Source organism: Quercus robur, chromosome 2, assembly GCF_932294415.1.
Source record: "Quercus robur chromosome 2, dhQueRobu3.1, whole genome shotgun sequence".
In the NCBI taxonomy this organism is placed as follows: Eukaryota; Viridiplantae; Streptophyta; class Magnoliopsida; order Fagales; family Fagaceae; genus Quercus; species Quercus robur.
The window spans coordinates 13,954,227-13,975,103 of NC_065535.1; the positions used below are offsets into that span (position 1 = coordinate 13,954,227).

The following is a 20,877-nucleotide window of genomic DNA, read 5'->3' on the forward strand; positions in this document are numbered from 1 at the left end:
ATCACCTCAGCATGTAAGAAAAGCATTTTTATATAAATTATAGTCTAAATAAAAATTTTAGGAAATCAAAATCAGGAAATACATAATAGCCTTGCCGTCAGTTGTATTATTTTAGTATCTAATAAATTTTCCTTATTATAATTAGATGTCTTATTCTGGTAGGCATTGAACCTACCTCTCGCTTCCTTTGAGGGGTTGGGCAAGGACGCAAGGTACATCAACAATAAAACAAAAATGATACTTAGATTAGTGGAAAGTTGATGATAGAAAAATGAATAATTTTACTTTTTTTCAACATGTATATTATAGACTGAGAAACTTTGCAGAGCACCTCAGGCAAGTTACTTCCCCCCACGCAATTAATTTCAAAACTAGCCACTTTTAAACTCGATATTCTTCGGTATTGATGATAAGTAATTAGTGGACTGCCATTTGCTAAGAAGCACATCTAAAATAGTGCTTATACAAGTTGGTCGAATTCTTTTTATGGAACCTTTCTGAAAGCCCTTGAAACCAAGCTCTTCTCTTCTGCTAAACAATAACAGCACCACCATTTACACAAAGAAGAACGAGAAAGAAATTACTATCAGATGGCTCAAAGTCAAAGAGAAGTAGTAATCAAGCCTGATGATATTAACGGAAGTCCATGCAGCAATAACTTTCAGGGAAGAAGTGAGTCTCTACGACGAAGAAATAAAGAGCTTTCGGACCAAGAAAACCGCCAAGGGTACTTGAATTTAGGTGGAGCGGAGGTTGTAAAGTGTGGTTCAAATGTTTCATTTAGGCAACGTTCTTGGAAGTCAGCGATGAGCATGAACAAGTCTAGGCTGATAGACCCGCAAGAGGAACCATGTCAAAGTTCAGCAAACTCTGGAAGAATGCCTGATAAAGATCAAGATTATCAGGACAATGATGACATCCCGCAAGAGAAAGAAATTCAGCACACTGACAATGCTTCAATCTGGGAGTCTTATTTTGATTATTGCAGCCTTAGTTTTTAGCTTTTGGTTCCCAATTATAAAAAGACACTGTGGGATCTTCCATTATGGAAGTGGGAAATAATGGTTTTAACATTAATCTGTGGACATTTAGTCTCGGGTTGGAGAATTCGAGTGGTGCAATTTTTTTTTTTTTTTTTTTGCGAATACGGTTATTGTATTTTGTTTATGGGCTAAGGAAATCCTTTCAGAATTGCCTCTGGTTGGGTTTGGTTCTGCTTGTGTGGCATAGTATTTTCCATGACAAGGTTAAAAAGGAGAGAGAACAAAATTCTGCCTTATGTAAATAGGGTTCTAGTTTGTTTTCTTGACCATAATATGGCTCATGAAAACTCTGCTTGTTAAGGTCCTGGATTCAACCTTTCATGTAAACACATTCTTTGAACGAATCCAGGAGGCTTTGTTTAATCAGTATATCATCAAAATGCTCTCAAGTTCGCCATTGTTTAAAAGGCATGATGCAGAAGAGGAAGCTATGGCTGAGGTTCAAGAGCTTGAGAAAGCTGGGGTTACTTTGCCTGGTGACCCTGGGACAACTCTGCTTCCTAGGAGTATGAAGGTGATAGGAAGTGGTAGACTAAAAAGAAGTCCCATGGTTGGGAAGAATTCTAGATTTTCAAGGACAATGTATAAAAGGGAAAATGAGGAGATCTCTGTTGATCACCTGCATAAGCTAAATCAGAAGAATATATCAGCTTGGAATATGAAGAGGAAGGTTAATATTATCCAGCGTGAGGATTTATCCACTCTGGATGAGCAGTTACCGAATTCAAAAATCGAGGATGAAGCTTTGTTGCAGATTAGAAGTTAGTGCCAGGCAAAAGAGACAGCCAACAGGATATTTCAGAATGTGGCAAAGCCAGGGTCGGAGTAAGTTCCTACATTCTTTCACCGTTTCTTTTCTTCCATCAGATGACAAAAATAGGGTGTAAAATACTAGTGCTTTCCCTTTCTTTCTTTTTTCTATCAGTAAGTCTTGGGACGCAAATCTTTCCACAACATTTTCCGCAGCATTGATGTGGCTTTTTGTGATTGGTACATAATAAAGTGATATCAATGACAGACCCATGTAAAAGTGATGAAACATCAAACATAACTTGACACTTTAACAAGTTGGGAGAAAGATTGTGAAATATGTTGTTCCTAGCATTCCTTGAAGTAGTTCATGTCTTATTTTATTTTATTTTTTTAAATATTGATGTCCCATTCATCCTGATTGTTATAAAATGCAAACCTCTATATAAGATGAATTTACCTCGAGGATGTGATGCACTTTATGAGTAAAGAAGAAGCTTTGAAGATGATGCATCTGTTTGGAGTAGCAGCTATCAGCAAGTCCTTCCATAGGGACTGGATGGTATGATTACTTTCTTTATGTCTCTTGGCCTCTGGCTATGGTGCTCAATGTAAAAGATACTTATATGCTCTTTTTGTTCTCATTTATTTGATGGACATTTCCTAGTGAAAAAAAAAAAAACTGAGTTGTGTTCTCATTTATTTTCTATGAAACAGTGACATAAAGTAAACTTCACCTTTTGTTTTAGGTTAAGCATTTGGAGAGGGAAGGGCACTTGCATTGTCTCTCAGTGATACAAAAACAGCTGTGGACGAACTCCATACTTTGTTGAACGTTCTTGTAGCTATCCTTACATTGATAATATGGCTTATTATACTCAAAGTTCCAATTACCCACTTCCTTGTCTTTACAAGTTCACAGCTAGTTTTGGTGGTGTTTATGTTTGGGAATACCTGCAAAACAGTATTTGAAGCAATCATCTTCTTATTTGTAATTCACCCATTTGATGTTGGTGATTGTTGTGAAGTGGATGGAGTCCTGGTAAGGAGGTTTAATAAGATGTTTATTTTGCACTCATATAAGCATATATCTTTCATTTGTGTTCTAACTTATGTTTCTTTGGGTTTCAGATGGTAGTCGACAAGTTGAACTTACTAACTACAGTTTTTCTGAGATATGATAACCAAAAGATCATATACCCTAACAGTATTCTAGCTACCAAGTCCATTGGTAACTATCATCGTAGTCCAGACATGGGAGATGCAATTGATTTCTGTATTAACGTCTCCACCCCAATGGAAAAGATCACCAGCATGAAAGAAAGAATAACAAGGTATGTATGGTCATGCATCTTCTTCTTTCCTTATTATTGTTCATTTTCCCCTAGTGCAACCCAATTCTTGTAGATATTAATGATATAGACTCTATTACACATTTAGAATCACGCACAGAATTAGTGGTACCGCCAACCACTACACTTTCATCAGTGCTTCACTTTGCTCTTGCCATGAGCATGGACTAAGCACATATGACTATTCACTTTTTATGGACTGTGAAGTCGCATTGGGTTATTCTTCATTCAGAAGCTTACATATGCAGTTCTTAATCAGTTATAAGAGTTATAGACATACTTAGGCCAACAACCACCCTGGTATAATCTGATTTGTTTTAAATTTTTAATAAATTTTGGTAATTTTAATAAATTTTTTTCTCAAAACCTGCCCATTCAGTGTTCTGATTGTTGTAGACATGTTGGATCATCTAATTTGAATGATATCTTAGAAGGCCATGTAATGGGCAGCTCTGCATTACTTGACAGGGCCATTCAGGTGTATCTGCAGCTATGAATCTATGATAGGATATACATTTAGTCATTAATCCATCTGTTTTGCCACCAAAAAATAAAAATCCTTTTTAGGTAATTCTATGCTGTTGAGGGCCTTGTGGCTGCTGAAATTGCAGGTACATTGAAAGCAAGAATGAGCACTGGCAGCCAGGTCCAATGGTGATAATGAGGGACGTGATAGACATGAACAAGCTGATGATGTCAGTGTGGCTTGCACACAGATTGAACTATCAGGACATGAAGGAGAGATTTCTTAGGAGAGAGGGATTGCTTGAAGAGATGATCAAAGTTTTCAAGGAGCTCGATATTGAGGCACATCAATGTAGCATTTCAGTCCATTTGATCCATTTCAATTGTAAGATCTATTAGTACATGAAGTCATTTAAGCATTTTTTAAATTAATATTAATCAAACAATATGATTTTTTTAAATAATGCATCCTATGAATGTTTTCATTTAAATTTTTAATAGTAAAAATAAATAAATAAATAAATGATATTGTTTACTAAGTGTGCATTTGGGATTGCTTAAAAAGCCAGCTTTTTTTACTATTTAATTTATTTTTGCTATTATTCATGAGTCTCATTACACTTTTTGGTATTATTCATGGGCCCTGCTGTATTATTTATGCTATCTTTTAGCTTTATCTATAGTACTTTTAACAAAAAGTTTTCAATTTCAGCTAAATAAGTTGTTCTCAAGCAGACACTAACTAAAACATTTACATAGTAACATGATTGGTTAGTTTCACATCAACAACATAATAAAAAAAATCCTTTTTTTTTTTTTTTTTTTCATGATACCATAATTAGTACAAATTTTATTGCATATAAGTTTTACAAATCTATATAATATTTAAAAGTAAAGTATAGTATTTATTGTTGCTATGTTCATTTTGAATCACATTAGCGTAGCATTTCAATTCACTTTGGTCCAAGTAGGTCCACTTAGGTCCATTTAGTCCAATTGGGTCCACTTCTTTATAAAGATAGTATATAAAAATATAATGTTTTTTTATTACATAACATAACTTGAATAATTTGGTATTTATTACTTTTTACTTTTTTTTCTTTTCATATTATTTTCTATAAATTTCTTATCATTCTCTCTCACATTCTCTCTTGAAAAATTGGTTATTCTCTCTCTTGATTTTTTATTTTTTCTTGCAACTCTACTTTATATTGAATAATTTATTTAAATAAAAATTATACATACATACATACATACATATATATATATATATTGCTTAAATGTATAATCAACCTCATGCAATTTATTTAAAAGTAACGACATTAAAACAAATAAATAAATGCCTTAAAGATTACATTTGCATATTCATAGCCTTTATGTTTAAAAAGACTTCCACTTAAATCTTGTCATACTGAAGTGGACTAAAATACTACATTGATGAATCATTGTGATTTTTAAAACTCTATTTTGGATTCATACGTTTTGGTGTTGTATTTTTTAGTTCCCCATCACAAGTACTCTCTCTCTCTCTCTCTCTCTACAATAAAATTTAGAGAATAAATTATACATATTCAAAATAAGTTTGATATGAGTTTTAATTGTTATGATAATCTCTTTTAAGAGAATGAATAATTTATTTAAATAAAAATTATACATACACACACACACACACACATATTGCTTAAATGTATAATCAACCTTATGCAATTTATTTAAAAGTAACGACATTAAAACAAGTGAATAAATGTCCTAAAGATTACATTTGTATATTCATAGAATTTATGTTTAAAAAGACTTTCACTTAAATTTAGTCGTACCGAAGTGGACTAAAATGCTACGTTAATGTGGTTCGACAAAAGTATAGTAACTGTACGACACCTAACATCCAAGTCCATTTAGGCCTTGGGCCATGGATTGATAATATGGGCTGGGGGTCCAACCTCTGCACCTCTAAGAATCCCGTCCCAAGCCCACAATAACTACGAGTCTAAGTTGGGTGTTGTCTGGATACTTGAAAAGCGGATTGCGGGTGCCCCGCTCACATATTGCTCGAAAAATCATCCCCGGACAATATACACATGCTCGGTCATATATCCGTTTGAGTGCTCGACAGAACTCTAGGAAACTCCGTTGCCGAACATATTTGCTGCAGTGGGAACCATTTCCAAAGTCACTCATACCTAAACATCCACTTAAATTTATCAACATTGGACCTCTCTTTGCATTAGTTAAAAGGATAATGATGATCACCCCATTAACAATGGGCTATAAATAGGAGAAACTAATGAAGGGAAGGGGGATGCAATTTTGTGAGGAGAAAGGAGAGAGAAAGAGAGGGTCTGAGAGGAAGAAAACGTAGAGAAAGAGAGAAAAGTGATCTAATTGGGTCTCTAAGCCTAGAACAACCCAAAGTAGGATACCCAGACCCACCATACAAATAAGTTGTGAGCCCAAATAGCAGTTTGGCCTAGCAAGCTCATCTTTGGTGTGCACAATTGGCGCCCACCGTGGGGCTCTCCTACGACGATGTGGTTCTAGAGGGACTCGAGCTTGGGAAAAATGTTTGAAAGGCATTCGGGGGGTCACGCGGAAAGTGGATCCGTAGGGTCTTCTCAGGGGTCTAGCTGGCAAAAGCACAGATAGAAGGAAAGAGAAGATAGGGAGCACGACCAACGAGAAGAAATGTCCGGCACAGGAGAAGGATCATACCAAACCCAACAGACGGTCTCTAGTGCTACGGGATGTAGGCAGAGGGAGGAACGAGATGAAGAGCTTGAACGGCTGCGTAGACTAGTTAGGGGTTTGGAGCTGGAGGTAAGAGGTAGGCGTCGGAGAAGAGACAGAGATGACCAACAACGGGAGGTTGGCATCGGGGGAAATAGATATGGTGAGGGATCTAATCAGTCTGGATCTCGACTAGGGCGAAGTTGTTCACATTCCCGAGAATCCCGTCAGTACCGAAACCGTTCACATTCGCGAGGATCTAGACGATATAGGAATCGGTCTCCCTCTCGGGAGTCGGGGCAACGCCGAGACCGCTCACATTCTCGGGAAAATCAAGTTAGGAACTCAGTCTCCTCAGAGGAAAGGCGGCCTCAAAATGCTGTCATGGATGCTATGAGTCGCGCTTTGCAAAAAGAAGCTCGGTCCCCGTTTTTGAACGAAATTGAGCAAGCCGAAATGCCAAACAGGTTTACCCGCCTGCCATTCAATTGCTACGACGGGAAAACTGATCCGGTAAAGCACGTCAGTTATTATATTCAGATGATGTCTTTGCATATTCATAACGATGCGCTGATGTGCAAGGTATTCCCTTCAAGTCTGGGACCAACTGCTTTGAGGTGGTTTAACGGGTTACGAAAAGGATCCATACATAGTTTTTCCAAGCTAATTCAGGAGTTCGGTGTTCGATTTGTGACCTGCAGCCAAGTACCTCAGCCGGTAGATGCGCTTCTATCAATGAAAATGTGGGCGGGAGAGACCCTCAGTAGCTACACCAGCCGGTATTGGGAGCTATACAATGAGATAGGTGGGGATAACGAAAGGGTCGCAGCAAGCACTTTTAGGATGGGGTTGCTCAAGGATTTTGGGCTACGAGAGTCATTGACCAAGAAGCCTCCCGAAGGCATGCGACAGCTTATGAGACACATTGAGGAATATAAACGACTAGAGGATGACTAGCTGCAGAGCAAAGGTAAAGCACCAAAGATGAATCGTCCCTGGCAAACTGGTTTCCCGTTTAGATCTCGGGGGGGGGGGGGGGGTCTGACGATTCAAGAGCTGACCGCACAGATGGGAGAAGTGAATGTGACATTTAAGGAACCGGTACACAGGATTCTTGATCGGATCAAACACGAGCCGTATTTTTGATGGCCGAACAAGATGGGAGGAGACCCATCCAAGAGGAATCAGAATCTGTACTGCACTTATCACCAGGACAAAGGTCACACTACCGAACAATGTCGTGTGTTGAAGGATCACCTCGGGCAATTAGTCAAGGCCAGGCATTTAAAGGATTTCGTGTTAGACTCAGGGGATAGAATCACAGGGCAAGATACTCGACAAAGGGGTAATCCTTTCCCACCCCTTGTAGGGGTGATTGAAGTTATTCATGTTGCCCCGGAAAAGCTCGTTGCAGGAAGAAGGAAAGGAGTGTTGACAGTAGTACCAGTAAAGGGTAACCCAGACCTACAGTCGTCGGGTAAGAAGATGAAGTTTGCACGGGAGCCTATCTCATTCGACGATGACGATTTGGAGGGAACGATCCAACCACATGATGACGCATTGGTGGTCACACCTTGGATAAATGGCTTCTTAGTAAAAAGGGTGATGGTAGACCAAGGAAGCGGGGTTAACGTAATGTACCCGGATATGTTCAAGGGACTCAGACTGAGGAAAGAGGACCTGATGAAGCACACTTTGCCCTTGGTTAGGTTCGACAGTAAAGTAGTGATTCCTAAAGGGCAAATTTCACTTCCCATGATTGTGGGAGGGAAGGAGGTAGCAGTGACATTTACAATAGTAAGTTCATTTTCCCCGTATACGGCCATTCTGGGGAGATCGTGGATCTATTCAATGAGGGCTGTCTCGTTTACACTACATGTAAAGATCAAGTTCCCAACCGAGCAAGGTGTCACCGTGATAAGAGGAGACCAGCAAGCGGCCAAACAGTGTCTTATTGCTGCAGTAAATTGGAAGCGGGGGAATCAAGTCAATCAAGGAGAAACAGTCGGACAACTATTAAGAGACGAAGGGACTGGGCGATCCGAATAGGAGCAGGTTGAGCGGGAAGATGCATCCCGGAATGTCCCTTTATAGTAATCATAGGGGCCCCGAGAAGGAATGGGGGCTGGCTGCGCCAAAGAGCTAGTAACGGTAAAGATATTACCAGACATTAATAAATATTTTCAAATTGGAGCGAGCATGAGTAATTAGGAAAGGGTCCAAGTATTGTTGTTTCTGACTCAAAACATAGATGTCTTCGCTTGGAACCCCTATGAAGTTCCCGGGGTTGATCCTGGGTTTATTGTCCACAAGCTTAATGTAGACCCCTCGTATCCCCCGAAGAAGCAGAAATCGAGAAGATCAGCCAAAGACCATGTTTAGGCAGTAAGGCAGGAGGTAGAGAAGCTGAAGGAGGCCGGAGTAATAAAGGAGACCTTTTTCCCGGAGTGGTTGGCAAATACCGTGGTCATCAGGAAGAAGAACGGCAAATGGAGGGTCTGTGTGGATTTCACGGACTTGAACCGAGCATGCCCAAAGGACCCGTTTCCCATGCCAAAAATTGATCAATTGGTGGATGCCACTTATGGGCACCTGAGGATGAGTTTCCTGGATGCCTTTCAATGATACCATCAGATTGCCCTAGCCATCGAAGACAGGAGAAAATAGCATACATATCCCCCGACGCTAATTATCATTACACTATGATGCCTTTTGAACTAAAGAATGCCAGGGCGACATACCAGTGGATGATGACGAGAATGTTTCGGGATAAAATTGGGCATTCGGTTGAAGTGTATATTGACGACATAGTGGTGAAGAGCAAGCAAGTAGAGGATCTCCAGGGGGTGTTTGAGGTGTTGCGGAAACATAGATTGTGCCTTAACGCAGAAAAATGTGCCTTTGGAGTAAGGGCTGGCAAATTTTTGGGGTACTTGATCACCAGCCGTGGGATAGAGGTTAATCTCGACCAGATAGAGGCCGTGAAGTGTCTCAGGTCTCCGAGCAATCCGAAAGAAGTACAGGTGTTGACTGGGATGTTGGCCGCTCTTAATCGGTTTATCTCAAAATTCTCAGATCACTACCGTCCATTTTATCAGCTTTTAAAGAAGTGGAAAGGATTTCGATGGGATGATGAATGTGAAAAGGCTTTCCAGGACCTCAAGGAGTACTTAACGCGGGCGTCGATGTTGACTGCACCAGAGCCCGGAGAGGAGCTGTTTATGTACCTCTCGGTATCCGACCATGCTGTAAGTGCCGTGCTTTTAAGAGACCGGGGAGTACAACAACCCGTGTATTATATTAGCAAGACCCTAGTCGACGTAGAGACCAGATATTTGCCTTTAGAGAAATTGGTGCTGGCCCTAGTACATGCCACCAGGAAGTTGCCTCAATACTTTCAGGCCCATACCGTGTATATGTTGACCAAATACCCCCTACAGTCATTATTGAAAAGATCTGATTTCACGGGGCGAATAGCTAAGTAGGGGACACGGCTTGGGGCATTCGACGTAAGGTATAAGCCGAGGAGTTCGGTAAAAGGGCAGGTATTAGTTGATTTTGTGGCGGAATTCTCTCCTAAAGGGGAAATGGTCCGTCAGTTGGAACATCGCCCGTGGAAGGTGCATGTGGATGTTGCTTCCAGCGCCAAAGGGATCGGAGCCGGGATTGTCATAATTACCCTGGAGGGTATTCTCTTGGAGCATTCGTTCAGATTGGGGTTTAACGCCTCCAACAACGAGGTAGAGTATGACGCTTTGCTTACCGGATTGAGGGCAGTTTCAAGGTTAGAAGCCCGGGATGTGGAAGTTTATTCGGATTCACGACTTATAGTAAACCAGGTGCAGGGAAGTTTTGAGGCTCGAGATCCTCGAATGAAAGCGTACTTAGAATTGGTAAAGCAGACCATAAGTAACTTTTGTACGGTGAAGGTGATCCAAGTGGCCCAAGCACAGAACAGCCATGCCGACTCTCTCGCCACATTGGCATCGTTAATTACCGAGGAGATTCCCCTACTAATCAGAGTGGAACTTGTCCCCGAGCCAAGCATTAAGGTGGCAGGAGATGAAGGGGCTGCAAGGGTCGAAGTCACAACAGTCGCAACACTTGGACCGAGCTGGATGGATCCCATCATTGATTTCTTAGCCGACGACCAAATCCCGGACGATGAGAAGGAAGCCAACAAGATTCGCAGGGTAGTTACCCGGTATTGGTTGTCCAAAGACTGGAAGCTCTATCGCAGGTCATTCGGGGGACCATATCTTTTATGCTTACACCCAGAGAAAGTAGGCCAACTCCTGACCGAGCTGCATGAAGGGGTATGCGGTAGCCATGTAGGGGGACGATCATTAGCACATCGAGCAATGACTCAAGGATTCTGGTGGCCCCAAATGCAGAAGGACACCGCGGAATATGTTCGAAAGTGTGAGCAATGTCAGAAGCATGCCCCTCTGATACACCAGCCTACCGGCCATTTGAACCCGATTAGTAGTCCTTGGCCCTTTGCACAATGGGGGCTGGATATACTCGGACCATTTCCCTGTGCAACGGGTAATCGAAGATTCGTTTTGGTAGCCGTCGATTACTTCACCAAATGGGCAAAGGCGGAGGCTCTGGCTAACATCCGGGACATGGATGTGAAGAAATTCGTATGGAAGAATATAATCACCAAGTTTGGGGTTCCGGACTCCCTTATATTGGATAATGGACTGCAGTTTAACAGCCGAGCTTTCCGCGAATTTTGCAGCAACCTCGGTATCAGGGACAGGTATTCCTCTCCAGCATATCCCTAGGGTAATGGCTAGGCTGAGGTCGTGAACAAGGTAATCGTAAATGGCTTGAAGAGAAGGCTGGAAGGTGCAAAAGGCAACTGGGCCGAGAAACTACCCAATGTTTTGTGGGCATATCGAACAACTCCTTGGAGGTCTACGAGGGAGACCCATTCTCTCTCACATACAGGGCGGAGGCTGTGATACCAGCCGAGGTCAATTTATGTAGTACGCGAGTTTCAGAATTCAACATGTCCCAGAATGATGGTTAGCTGGTGGAGCGTCTAGATTCACTTGAAGAATACCGGGACACAGCGACTATACGACTAGCTGAGTATCAGCAAAAGCTTGCCCAGCGTTATAACCAAGGTGTAAAGGTGAGGGAATTCAATGCCGGAGACTTGATACTGAGGAAAGCAGTAGAAAGCATGCGAAATTCAAACGCTGGGAAGCTAGCTCAGACTTGGGAATGACTGTACAGAATTACAGCCATTGCAAGTGTAGGAGCGTATTATCTGGAAGACATGAACAAGATACCGTTGCCCCAGCCTTGGAATGCTTATAATCTTAAGAAGTTTTATCAATGACCGTCCATGCACGGAAAAATGTACTTTGTACTAACTAATATGATAACGATGTAACTAGTTCATGCAGGCCCTACCAATTATATTTTTTTTAGTACGTCCGGTTGATGAACATGGAGGACACTGAAGAGATTCAAGCAGTTAGTGAATTTCTAAGGACAGAAGCCTGCTTCTCGATTCGATCCCTATCACTAGGCAGGTGGAAACCTTATTCAAAAATTTCTAAGGACAGAAGCCTGCTTCTCGATTCGATCCCTATCACTAGGCAGGTGGAAACCTTATTCAAAAATTTCTAAGGACAGAAGCCTGCTTCTTGGTTCGATCCCTATCACTGAGTAGGTGGAAACCTTATTTGAAAAATCTCTGAGGACAGAAGCCTGCTTCTCGGTTCTATCCCTATCACCGAGTAGGTGGAAACCTTATTAAAAAATTTCTAAGGACAAAAGCCCGCTTCTCAGTTCGATCCCTATCATCGAGCAGGTGGAAACCTTATTCAAAAATTTCTAAGGACGGAAGCCTGCTTCTCGGTTCGATCCCTATCACCGAGCAAGTGGAAACCTTATTCGAAAAATCTCTAAGGATAGAAGCTTGCTTTTTGGTTCTATCCCTATCATCGAGTGGGTGGAAATCTTATTAAAAAATTTCTAAGGATGGAAGCCTGTTTCTCGATTCGATCCCTATCACTGAGCAGGAGGGAACCTTATTCAATACGTTCTAAAGGCAGAAGTATTACAAAACAAAATATTATATTCCAAGGCGGAAACATGCCCTGTTCATTAGTGAAACATACATGCACGAAAACTCTGAAGTATTTACAAGGAGGTTAATGTATAGATGCATAGTCATAAAAACGATTAAGTTAACTGGTCGGCAAATAAACCTTAGTCAAAACCAAGCATGAAAAGTCAATTACTTCATCACCAAAACCCAGTGACATTAAGTTTAAAACCAGAAATTAAGTAACTGTTTAGTAAAGAAACCAGAAATTAACTGTTTAGTTGCCACAGCCCGGCGACATAGGCAAACCAACTTAAAATAAAAGTTACTAAATGAAAGGAAATAAAAGGTAAAGCAAAACAGGTTCGACAATCAGGAAGTAAGATCGACGGGCTGCATCTTAGAGGCCATCTCGGTGGAATGGTGCTCGGAAATAGGGGGTGGGAGATGAACATTTTCACCAGAAGGGTCGTTAGTAGGGGGGTTACTGGTGGCTTCTATCCCGATCATTTCCACATGGGCATCAATCTGCTCCACCAGCTCCCTCAAACTATCCGTCTCCTCCTCATCATTTGGTCCTGCAAGGTTCTGTGCGGCTAGGGTAGGGTCTGGAAAAGGGATCTGGCCAGGGTCCCTAAGAGGGGAGTCCTTAGGCACCTCTAAGGCCTGTAGGGCAGCTATCCAGCCCTCTTGGAAGGACAGCTGTCGAGCTTGCATCACTACCGACTCCACGCCCTTCTCTGCGTTGACAAAACCCTCATCATACCACTTGCTCTCATAAGCTTCCAGGGCCATCCGTAAATCAGCAACTTCCTCTGACAAGGTAGCGTTTAAACTTGCTGCTTTGGCCAGCTTCACTTCCATTTCATTTTGCTACGTCACCATCTCCACTAACCTTTTCTTAGCTGACGCTCGGGATTTCTCCGCGGTAGTGGCCTTCTTCTTGGCTGACTCAGCAGTTTTCATTTTCTTCTTAGCCGTCTTTACAGCCTCTTCCCTGTCGGCTTTCTCCCGATCAATCTCCTCAGTAAGGTTCTTCACCCTCTCGTTCAGGATATGGGCGAACTGAGCGGCCTATTAGAAATGACATTACTCACGCACGGTAACTTAAGGAAGCAATGTATACGGTAATAATAAGAATATGCATAAAAAGCAAGTGTACAAAAGAAGAGAAGTTACCGCAACAGTGTGCCATTGGAGTCTTCTCCCCATGGACTCATCGGTCCAATCGGCAAAAGCGCTCACATCCTTGGGTAAAAGGAGACCGTGCACCAAGATTTGGGCAACACGGTCCCCTTCTCCTTTCTTCCATGCCCGAACACTAGCACTAGTCGGGAGGGGCGTGCCATCTAACTCAAATGTGAGTTGCCATAACTGCACTGGTCTAGAGGATGAGGCCACGTTTGTCCCACCTTAGGCCGGGGGCTCCCGAATAGTGACACCCTTGGACGGTTGGTGAGGAGTTTGAACCTAAGCGTCTCCCGGGCTAGTGGAGGTTAGGTTAGCGACCCGTTGTCTCTTACGAGTCCGCTCGGAAGGAGGAGGAGGTAGAGGATGAGTGGGAGGAGCCGGGACACGCCCTTGGGGTGGCTGTTGCTAAATGGCCTGGCTTGCCGCAGGAATAAAACGGTTAACGGTCAAAGTCTTACGGGTCACCATGTCTTTAGGAACAGAATGCGTTCTAGAAGAGTCACTAGATTCTGCGACTTCTTGTTCGGCTACCTGAACAGGAGCCTCGAGTTCTGCAGGAACAGCTTCACGCTGAACGACCTCGTGAGCACGTTCCCGGAGATATCTGGAGGCTGCTTCAACTGATTCGTCCCTTATAGGCGTGAGTTCATCTGAACAGGTGTATCGCGGGCCAAGGTCTCAGGCTTCGCCTACGGTAAAATTGGGAGGGAGAAAGTTCGCATGCCGAACGTTTATGTAGGAGAAGACCGAACGTGAACCGTTCTGATGTCCTAGGTAAACACCGAACCGTTTGTAGCAAAAGATGACTAGTTAAAGTTAGGGTAAATAAAATAGTTACGAACGGAAGGGATATAATAAATTAAAGATTAGAACCAACCAACTTCGTGCCGAGATAAAGGGGAAGGGATATCACCGGCAAACCAATTGCCACGCACTCGGATATATTCCCTAGCAGAGTTCCTATTAGAGTCCGGCAAACATGAAATTAGCCGTACCTTCGTGTCTTTAGTCTTTAAATAGTAATTGGATTTCTTCTTTCCACATAGGCTGTACATGTGGTTTATGTCGTGATGGTCTAATTGCAAACCAAACGTTTGGTTTAACCTACTCACACAACTCACTACCCGGTAAAAGTTGAGGGGAAGTTGGTTGGGACTTAATCTATAGTATCTAAGGGTATTAAGTAAAAGTGGGTCTATAGGAAACCTAACCACGCCCTCTAGAATAGACATCAATGGGAAAAAGGCCATGCCTGCCCCTCTGTGGAAAGCGATCTCGCTTTCATGGCAATACGCCATCTTCATATCATCAGGGACGCTAAAGTTTTGCCTAAAAGCGACTAAGGGCGCTCCGACATTCAAAAGATAAGCAAAACCCATCCTAGAGCCTAAGAATCAGAAAGAACTCTGGGAAAGGAAATAAAAACAAAGGAAAGGGGAAGAAGACTTACTTTTGGCTCTAAGGGAGAGGAGGATTCTAGGTTTGTGGACAAGTACACAGGTGAATGCTCGGTAGAGAGAGATTTTAGAGGAACAAAGAATGAAAAGTGAGAAGATGAATTATGATGAACTATTTATAGGAACCAAGGGAAGTGAGCATCGGTTAATGAGCAATAATTAGTATTAATTGGTAATGATAAAGTAAAAAGGGGTGGCCTTAGAAATACCCAGAGTGACCAACACGAGTGCCTCGGTTTGTGAATCGACAGGTAATAATGACGGTAGAACCAGAAGGTCTGAAGCAACGTGCCTTTTGAGAAACGCATTAATGGATCACTGTAACTACCCAAAACGCACCCGTTGGATTTCTCGAGCACACTGCTGCCTCTTTGGCTCCTTGATTCGTCCCCGGGAGCCGTGGACGAATTAAGGGGCGGCTATTGTATGGCACCTAACATCCAAGTCCATTTGGGCCTTGGGCCATGGATTGATAATATGGGCCGGGGGTCCAACCTCCGCACCACTAAGAATCCCGTCCCAAGCCCACAATAACTACGAGTCTAAGCTGGGTGTTGTCTAGATACTTGAAAAGCGGATTGCGGATGCCTCGCTCACATACTGCTCGAAAAATCATCCCCGGACGATATACACATGCTCAGTCATATATCCGTTTGAGTGCTCGGAAGAACCCTAGGAAACTCCGCTGCCGAACATATTTGCTGCAGTGGGAACCATTTCCAAAGCCACTCATACCTAAACATCCACTTAAATTTATCAATATTGGACCTCTCTTTGCACTAGTTAAAAGGATAATGATGATCACCCCATTAACAATGGGTTATAAATAGGAGAAACTAATGAAGAGAAGGGGGATGCAATTTTGTGAGGAGAAAGGAGAGAGAAAGAGAGGGTCTGAGAGGAAGAAAACGTAGAGAAATAGAGAAAAGTGATCTCATTGGGTCTCTACGCATAAAACAACCTAAAGTAGGATACCCAGACCCACCATACAAATAAGTTGTGAGCCCAAATAGCAGTTTGACCCAGCAATCCCGTCTTTGGTGCGCACAATAACAATAAATACTATGCTTAAGATTTTAGATTATTAAGAGTTTAACATACATATATATATATATATATATATATATATATATATTTTAATAAATTTGAATTTATAATAGGTTCTTTCAACCCAAATATGGTTGTTTTTTTTTTTTTTTTTTAATTTTATTATTATTTATATAAGTGCACAAAAATAGATCGAAGTGAACCAAAATGGATCATAGTGGTCCGAATGGACCGAATTGGACCAAATGGAACAAAGTGGACCGAATAAGAGCAAAGTGGACCGAATAAAAATGAATGGATAGATTAGGACCAAAGTGGACAAAGTGGACCGAATATGATTGAAGTGGGCAGACTAGACCGAATAGGACCAATGTTGACTGAATAGTACTGAAGTGGATAGAATGGACCAAATAGAACCAAAGTGGACAAAATGTACCGAATAGGACCATAGTGGACCAAATGGTCCGAATAGGACTAAAGTGGATAGAATGGACCAAATAGGATCAAAAAGAACCAAAGTGTATAGAATGAACCGAATAGGACCAAATTTGACCGAATAGGACGAAAGTAAACCGAATGAACCGAATAAGACCAATATAGACCGAATATGACCGAAGTGGACAGAATAGGACTAATGTGGATCGAAATGGACCACATAGGACCAAAGTGGACAATATAAGACTGAATTGACTAAAGTGGACCGAACAAACGTTAGTGGATAGAATGGATTAAATAGGACCAAATGGACCGAATGAGACCAAATTGGATTGAAGATGACATAATGGACCGAATAGAACCAATGTGGACCGAATAAGACTTTTAAATACTTATCATTTTTATTGCATTTTTAGGGCTCATATTTTTGATTTCTAATGTCTATTTTCTTTGTATTTTTAACTCAAAACTAAAGAGCTTAGCCCAGATGAAAGTTCAAAAACGTGTACAAAAACACTTTTGAACGTTTAGACCCCCAAAAACCAATTTAATCAACACACGCAATATGTTAAACAATAGTGTGCGGAAACATAACATATGCTATAACATGGTATTGATTAAACAACTATCTAAGCCACAACAAAATAAACCACAGCAGATAATGTAAAGGCAGAGATAGAGAGGAAGGAAGATGCAAACACAGCGATAACACCAGATATGTTATCGAAGAGGAAACCGAAGACCTCGGCGAAAAACCTCTCCGCCGCCCTCCAAGCGGTAATCAATCCACTAGAAAATACAGTTGGGATACAAGGACAGCAATAGACCCTCCAAGCCTAATCTACCCAATGCACCTAAGCCCTCCAAGCTTCTTGCTCCAACGAGGTTGCGCCGAACCTTTTTCTTTTCTAGCTTTCCGGATTCCGCTACTACACCGTAGCATCAACCAATGAATATTGGCTCCTTCCTAACTGCTTCCCAGAACTCCAAACGTCTGTCTCACAGAGATGATAATGGTGAGAACCAGGTTTGGTATAAAGCCCTCTCAAGGATTTGACAATGGAGAGGAAGAGAGTGAGGGAATTTGATGAGACTCTAAGGTAGAGATTGTGGGTGAAACAATCTGGTTTTTCTTTAGGGTTTCTCTCTCAAAATTCTCTCTGGAAGCTCTCTTTCAATCGTGGGTTAAAAGGGTATTTATACTGAAGAGAAGTGGAATGCGAAACGTCAGGTTTTTCCAAAACAGGGGTGGCTCGCGGCTTGACTAAGTCGCGAGTTCCAGTCGCGAGTTAACCGTATGGCCAGTTGTCCTGTTTTGTCCTGTAGTGCTCCAGCTAGCATGACTGTTCATCTTCCAGCATGCTTGGCACGTGTGCAGATTCTGGCGGGTTGAAGCCGCGAGTCCAGTCGCGAGTCCCAGCCGCGACTCTCTGTTTTCTTGCACACTCTTGAGCAATCTTCACACTATCTCACTCACTACCCTTACAACAATCCCACCTAAATACAGGGTTACTAAATGCTGAATTACAAGCAAATTTGGCACGGAATAAAGCCAATTAGATGGTTGAATAAATTCAACCTTACAATCTCCCCCTTTGGCTATTCCGTGACAAAACCCTAAAACAGACTCTAGACTTAACATGTGAGTTGGGAACAGTTGATCAAAACTCACTCACACCTAATTCTAGAAGCTGTGAAGCACTTGAATCATATGAACATAAACTCCTGAAACACAACAATACACCATGATCATTGTAAGCAGAAAATTATTAATGCATATGAAACAGGCAAAAAGAGATCAAGCATAAGATGGAGTTAATGAACAAACCATGGCTTGATCAACCAAGTGAACACCACAAAGTAGTGATCACAGTGTTCATTCACACTTGGAATGAACACAAAGACATACAAGTTAACAAGCACAAGGCAAGACACTTGTATGCTCAACACTCAACCAATGCATAGCTCACATGGCATATGCATCTAGGAACAATCCTACAAGGGCACAAGAGTGACAGTACATAAACCAAAATGTAGAACATTTAGATTAAGGTACTGATTTCAACATAGCATAAAGGCTGCACTTAAGCATGGTACATACCATAAAGCCTACAAACTATGCATAAAACATAAACCCTCAAAGCTTACAAAAGCATATGGGTACAAACCACAAAATACTGAATATAAACTTAAACAATATAAATTAAAAGTGCTTAAAGTTTCTCCCCTTCAAAATGATGAGAAGCTGTGATGCACTTGGAATATATATACTTGTAACCTGAAACACTTGCACAAAACACATTAGACCCTCAAGGTAAAGCAAGTAATAAAGAACAAGTATAATATAACAAGTATAGAAATGGCTATAATGATCACATAGCAAAGCAAATGATCATCTGAACATGCATTCAAAGAAGCATAATAGCATAGGGATATATGCATGTCCAAAGCACAAACATGATGCAATGAGAACAACAAAGCATAACTCAAAGCACCATAAAGCCAACATGAAAACAAAAAGAACAAGGTTTTCTAGTTAACACAATGTCTTCTCCCCCTTGGTATATGCATCTCCCCTATGGAATATCTCTCCCCCTACAAATGTGCATGAGAAATAGAATTTCTCCCCCTAAGGATGTGCACAAGAGTCATATAGAAATGACAAAATACTCCGAAACATACTCTAGAGTATACTCTCCCCCTTTTTGTCAGGAATAGACAAAGGGTCAAGAAGAAACGAGGGCAAGAGATGAAGGTATGAACAATGCTAATGATGCATGAGGGGTGCAAGATGAATGAGAAAATGAAGTTCAAACCTAAGACAAAGTAACATGCTACAAAGCATAAGGTAAGCATGACATGCTAGGATGAAGAAAAAAAAAGGTAAAGACCAATGCATGACAAGGATAACAAAAGTGTGTGCAAGAGGTGACTAAGTGCAATGCATGACCAATGCATGAAAAATGCACATGTGGGGCAAAGTGTGCAAAATACACAACAAATGAACCAAACATGTTCCTAATGAGGAAACATGAGAAACCCCAAAGTTTGGTACTCATCGGAGTCCAAACAAGCGAGAAAATGTCTAAGAGGCATTTTATCAAACACCTAGCATGCACACTATAAACAAAAATGTGAAACAATGCATGAACATCATGAAAACCACCCTTAATACATGTTCTTTTTGCCACAAGGGGCCAACATCCAATGCATATCAACAAAAGAAACCAATCCCATAAAGAAATTTGACAAAAATTAAGTTTTCCCAACCCCAATTATAAAAATCCCAACCAAGAGCACAAAACTCTCCAAAACATAATCCAATGATCAAAAATAATGAAAAGAATTTATAATTACCTTAGAAATGTTAATGGAATGAAAAACCATTCAAATTGGTTGGATTTTGATGTAAAAATATTGAAAGAGGGGTTTTAGAGAGGATGTGAGAGGTTTAAAACAAGTATCCCACAAAAAGCCCTTTAAAAAGCTGTTTCTGGGCGTTTCGCGACTGGGCGAGTCGCGAGGTTCAGTCGCGAGCAAGCCGCGAGCCGCGAGTTTCAGCCGCGAGCCGCGAGTTTCAGCCGCGAAAATCTTCGCGAGTCGCGAGTGAGCCGCGAGCAAGCCGCGAGTGAGTCGCCAAAAGCTTCTGGATGAGCTCGCGACTGGGGTTTCGCGACTGGCGAGTCGCCAGCTGAGCCGCGAAAAACTCTGACACCTGTTTTTCAATTCAGACATGTTTAAACATTGAAAAACAAAGTAAGCACTAAACATAAACACAAAAAGTGATAAAAATCACTTCCAAAAACATATAAAATGATCAAAAATCTTTTTGGATTGAACCATATATGATTGAGCACACACACATCACATTTAGACAAGTACAATCTAACAAATGAATGAGACATTCATAGAACATTAGGCATGTGTGTTGTGTGTGTGTATCAAATGTGGAATAGTCCTTAGTCTAGAGTGAAGCTTCAATGATCAATTCAATCAAGTCATACACAACTAGTGCTAAGTCAAGTGGTCTATCTCAATTATAGAAATGAACATATATGACCTCCCACAAGAAAATGATTACATATGATGAAGCTTTTCATTTGGCTTCTTTACAATTCATAACATTTGATCATTTTGAATCAAAACATCTCATTTTGAGATCGATGCCTGAAATTTGTGATATTTCAATTTGATGAACAAGCCTTTGGCTTTTTGGGCATCATACAATTTCATTTAAGTCGCTTTCCCTTTTTTCCTAGTCGAATACTAGTATGTGCGGCGGCTTTTGCAGCTCATTATCTCTTTTCATTTTGAGATTTACATTTATTGAGCTCTTTAAGCAATAA

The 20,877-nt window shown here is 41.3% G+C and overlaps 2 protein-coding genes and 1 pseudogene across 2 annotated transcripts; all 3 read left to right on the forward strand.

Annotated features, from left to right (window-relative positions):
* The first annotated feature begins 221 nt into the window (after positions 1-221).
* Positions 222-4,009, forward strand: LOC126695167 (mechanosensitive ion channel protein 8-like; annotated as a pseudogene).
* Positions 4,010-7,492: 3,483 nt separating this feature from the next.
* Positions 7,493-8,383, forward strand: LOC126695173 (uncharacterized). The gene has a single exon (XM_050391834.1). It carries the CDS (start codon positions 7,493-7,495, stop codon positions 8,381-8,383), a length of 891 nt encoding a protein of 296 aa, XP_050247791.1.
* A 1,538-nt stretch (positions 8,384-9,921) lies between these two features.
* LOC126695181 (uncharacterized) lies at positions 9,922-11,124 on the forward strand. The gene has a single exon (XM_050391846.1). The coding sequence runs from the start codon at positions 9,922-9,924 to the stop codon at positions 11,122-11,124; it is 1,203 nt and encodes a 400-aa protein (XP_050247803.1).
* The last annotated feature ends 9,753 nt before the right edge of the window (positions 11,125-20,877 follow it).